We start from the raw sequence: 4,248 nt of genomic DNA on the forward strand, positions 1-4,248 counted from the left end.
CATGGTGTCTGCAGCATTTACATTCCCACCAGCAATGTATGAGGGTTCCCATTTTTTGACAGTTGCCAATACTTATTTTCTAATTTTATAATTATTAAAGCTGTTCTAATGAATATGAAGTATCCTATGGCTTTGATTTGCATTTCCTTGATGACCAGTGATACTGAGTATATTTTCATGTGCTGTTACCTATTTCTAATCTTCAGATAAATGTCATTCATGTTCTTTGCTTATCTTTGTTGTTGAGCTGTTTTGTTTTCTAAAATTGCACCTTGCAGTTTGTACATTGGCTTAACTTTAAAACAAATGAATTATTTTGGATTAACTGGAATTCTGGAAAATGAATTTGTCAAATAATTTCATCAAACTATTCCTAGGAAAAGCATAATCCACACGGGGAGTTTACTATTGACAACTTGACAATCACCGTGTCTGATTTCTTTGGAGCTGGGACAGAGACGACAAGTACCACCCTGAGATATGCTCTCCTGCTCCTGCTCAAGCACCCGGAGGTCTCAGGTATGCCCAGCATGGTGGGAGGGGTGAATTTCAGAAAAGATGTTAGAAAGACACAGCAAGGACATTCCATCTTGTTTCTCTTAGAGAAATGTCATTATTAAAATACCTCTGACCTGCTTTGTTTTGCCAAGTTTAAAGAAGGGATAATAATGGGACATCTTTCTAAAATACAGGCTGATGTCTGAGAGGAGTGAAGACACTGTGGGCAGTAGCCAAAGCAATACAGTGCAGTCTGGATTTCCTGGCAGGCACACACCAGCATGGAGTGGCCAGGACTGCACAGTGGTTTTATTATGAGAAGGCTACTCACTTTAAACAGTGGGTATATTCCTCAGAGATCTCGCCTCATTCTGAAAATGCAGGGTTCTAATGGAAACTCTTCTTACTGAAGCATAAGTGAAAATCCTAGAGACTTACTTAGTGAGGCTGCCTGAGATCATTTCCAGTCTAGAAAGTGTCCTAATATTTGAGATTCACCAGCAATGTGGTCCTATTCAGGGTTAAGATATTGCATAAAGGAATTTTGTTATTTCAGAAGTCTGTTTCCAGAAAGGAGTTGGTTGCCAAAACAAGATCTTTTACAAAGCACTTTATGTTAGAAATATACCTTTTTTTAAAAATCCTCACCCGAGGATATTTTTCCATTGATTTTTAGAGAGAGTGGAAGCGAGAGGAAAAGACAGAGAGAAATATCGATGTGGGAGAAATACATCAATTGGTTGCCTCCTGCACTAGTCCTGCCCAGGGCGTGGGTCAGGGAGGAGCCTGCAACCAAGGTTCCTGCCCTTCACGACAGAAATTAAACCTGGGACCCTTCAGTCCGCAGGCCAATGCTCTATCCACTGAGCCAAACTGGCTAGGAGAGAAATATACCTTTATAGAGTTACGGTTATGCATAGCAGTTTAGAAACATACATTATATTTTTCCTGTGTTAAAATACCACTAAAATGGTTACAACCTATTGCAAATGAGACTTAGTCTTCTAAAACTGGATAAGAGGAGGTCAGGAAACAGACAACAAATCCTCAACAAATATCTGAAATGCAGAGAGCATGTAGAGGGGAGATAATGAACTCAGTAGAGAGGATGAAATTGTGACCTCAAGTGTCAGAAGAGGAAGTTCCATGAGGAGGAATCTTTGTGATGCTTAGGATATATTTCCAGAAGTGGGGACGCTAGGTCAAAAGGCAGTTCCATTGTTAATTTTTTGAGGAACCTCCATACTGTTTTCCACATTGGCTGCCCCAGTCTGCATTCCCACTGACAATGCACGAGGGTTCCCTTTCCTCCACATCCTTGCCAACACTTGTTTGTTAATTTGTTGATGATAGCCATTCTGACAGGTGTGAGCTGACACCTGGTTTTAATTTGCATCTCTCTGATGATTAGTGATGTTGGGCGTTATTTCATGTCTATTGTTCATCTGTATGTCCTCTTTGGAGAAGTGTCTATTCAGGTCCTTCGGTGCAATAAGCCAATCAATGAAAGACAAATACCAAATGATCTCACTTACTAGTATATGTGGAATCTAATGAACAAAATAAACTAACGAACAAAATAGAAACAGAGGCATGGATACATGGAACAGACTGACAGCTGACAGAGGGGAGGGGTTGGGGCAGTCTGGGTGAGGGGAGGGGTTTGGTTAGTTTGGGTGAAAAAGGTGAAGGGATTAGCCAAAGAACATATGCGCATACCCCATGGACACAGACAACAGTGTGGCGATAGCCAGAGGGAAGTGAGGGGCTAGAGCTGGGTGGAGGCAGGCAAAGGTAAAGGGAGGATGGGGGGTGGGGGGCGGAGATTGGGGACATCTGCAATAGTGTCAACAATAAAATCAAGTTTAAAAAATGTATTTTGTCCCTACATCCCTATAAGTTCTGGTATTTATTTATTTTTTTAAATTGATTTCAGAGAGGAAGGGAGAGGGAGAGAGAGATGGAAACATCAGTGATGAGAAAGAAGCATTGATTGACTGCCTCCTGCACGCCCCATACTGGGGGTTGAGCCCGCAACCCAGGCATATGCCATGACTAGGAATCAAACCATGACCTCCTGGTTCATAGGTCGATGTTCAACCACTGAGCCACGCTGGCTGTTTGTATAAGTTTTGGTATTTAGAAGTACCAGTGTCAAAGAAGATAGAAGCAGAAACAGGCTGAAAAGGTAGCTCTCCCGGCCCAAGTCCCTTTTTTATTTAAAAAAAAAATATTTTATTGACTTTTTACAGAGAGGAAGGGAGAGGGATAGAGAGTTAGAAACATCAACAGAAAGAAACATCGATCAGCTGCCTCCTGCACACTCCCCACTGGGGATGTGCCCGCAACCAAGGTACATGCCCTTGATCGGAATTGAACCTGGGACCCTTGAGTACGCAGGCTGATGTTCTATCCACTGAGCCAAACCAGTTAGGGCTAGAAATAAAATATTTGTAGAAACTTTCATCCCTTCCCCCAGTCTCTTTCCATATTATCTTTCCAGACTTTGCTAAGCAACTTCCCCATTCCTGATTTCTAGGATTTTAATCAAGGCTCGACTACATTCTTCCTGATCATCCTCCTTGGTCCTTACCCCTATATACCAGAATCCAGGAAAGAATATAGATTCAGCAGCCAGATTTTTAAAAACGCCAGAGAGTGAACAGGTCTGGAGGAAAGACCTCAATAGTTGCCATGCAGATAGAAAATTCCCTGACACGTGTATCAGAGAGAATGAAATAAAAGCATCCAACCCAAGACACAGAGTCATGAATTTCAGAACACGAGGATTAAAAAGAAAATTACAAAAACTTTCAGAGAGCTGCGCCGTGTCGTGTGTAAGGACTGGGATTCAGAACACCATCAGAATTCTAAAGAGCAACTATCAAACTGTACATTAATAAGAGTATATTCTCAGACCTGTACGTTTGACAAAACCTTTACACCCCACCCCCCTTTTCCTTTTTTCATCCAAATGTCCGTTTCCACGTCAGAGGAAGTCATGGGCTCAAGAAATCAGGAGGGCTCAAAGGAGAAGGAAATTGTCAGGGAGCTTGCTAGATGCCAGGCCTAGGAAATATCCACTTCAATATGATTAGGTGGATAAAGCAGGTATGAGGGGAGACACCAAGCAAAAAAAGAGAAATGATTGATTAACTGAGGTTTCCTAATAACGGGGAAATTGTTATTAGGAGTTAGAAGCATCTACCTCAGTATTTAGACATAATTCTAAATCGACAGTGCCCTCGGCGGTCCCGGGCCTGACTCTTGCTTCAACAGTGTTTGGACAGAACAGACCCAGGGACTCCCCTCCTTCCAGCCTCCGACCACCTTCCAGCGTCTTTTCCTGTCACCACCAACAGAGCCACCTGCGGGACCAGCCAACACACCGGGTGTTTTCCTACCTTAACTCCTTCTTACCAAACAACCATGAGCTCCCAAACCCGTCAGAATTATTCCACCGAGGGGGAGGCTACCATCAACCGCCTGGCCTGATCTGCAGGGCCCCCACCTACCTCTCTCTGGGCTTCTTGTTCTAACACGACGATGTGGCTCTCCAGGGCGTGGGCCATTTCTTCTGAGAGTTGGTGGAGAAGAAGCGCGAGGGCGCTGAGCAGCTCTTAAATTTGCAAAACCAGCGCAGTGGCCGCATTTTCTCCAGGACGTGCTGAGCCTCCCCAAGATGAGTGGGTGAAACTCAGGACACCAGGGAAGCTTCCATGGAAGCCGCCAGGGCCTTGGAGAGGCACC

The 4,248-nt window shown here is 43.6% G+C and overlaps 1 protein-coding gene across 1 annotated transcript in view; it reads left to right on the forward strand.

Moving 5' to 3' along the window:
* The window catches only part of LOC102766536 (cytochrome P450 2C42-like), a 7,189-nt gene extending 6,569 nt beyond the window's left edge, over positions 1 to 620 (forward strand). Inside the window, exon 3 of the mRNA XM_006765663.2 lies at positions 378 to 620. Within this exon, the coding sequence (XP_006765726.1) occupies positions 378 to 620 (243 nt within the window). The remainder of the gene's footprint in view (positions 1 to 377) is intronic.
* Positions 621 to 4,248: the final 3,628 nt, after the last annotated feature.

This window comes from Myotis davidii, unplaced genomic scaffold (assembly GCF_000327345.1).
Source record: "Myotis davidii unplaced genomic scaffold, ASM32734v1 scaffold5120, whole genome shotgun sequence".
Taxonomy (NCBI): Eukaryota; Metazoa; Chordata; class Mammalia; order Chiroptera; family Vespertilionidae; genus Myotis; species Myotis davidii.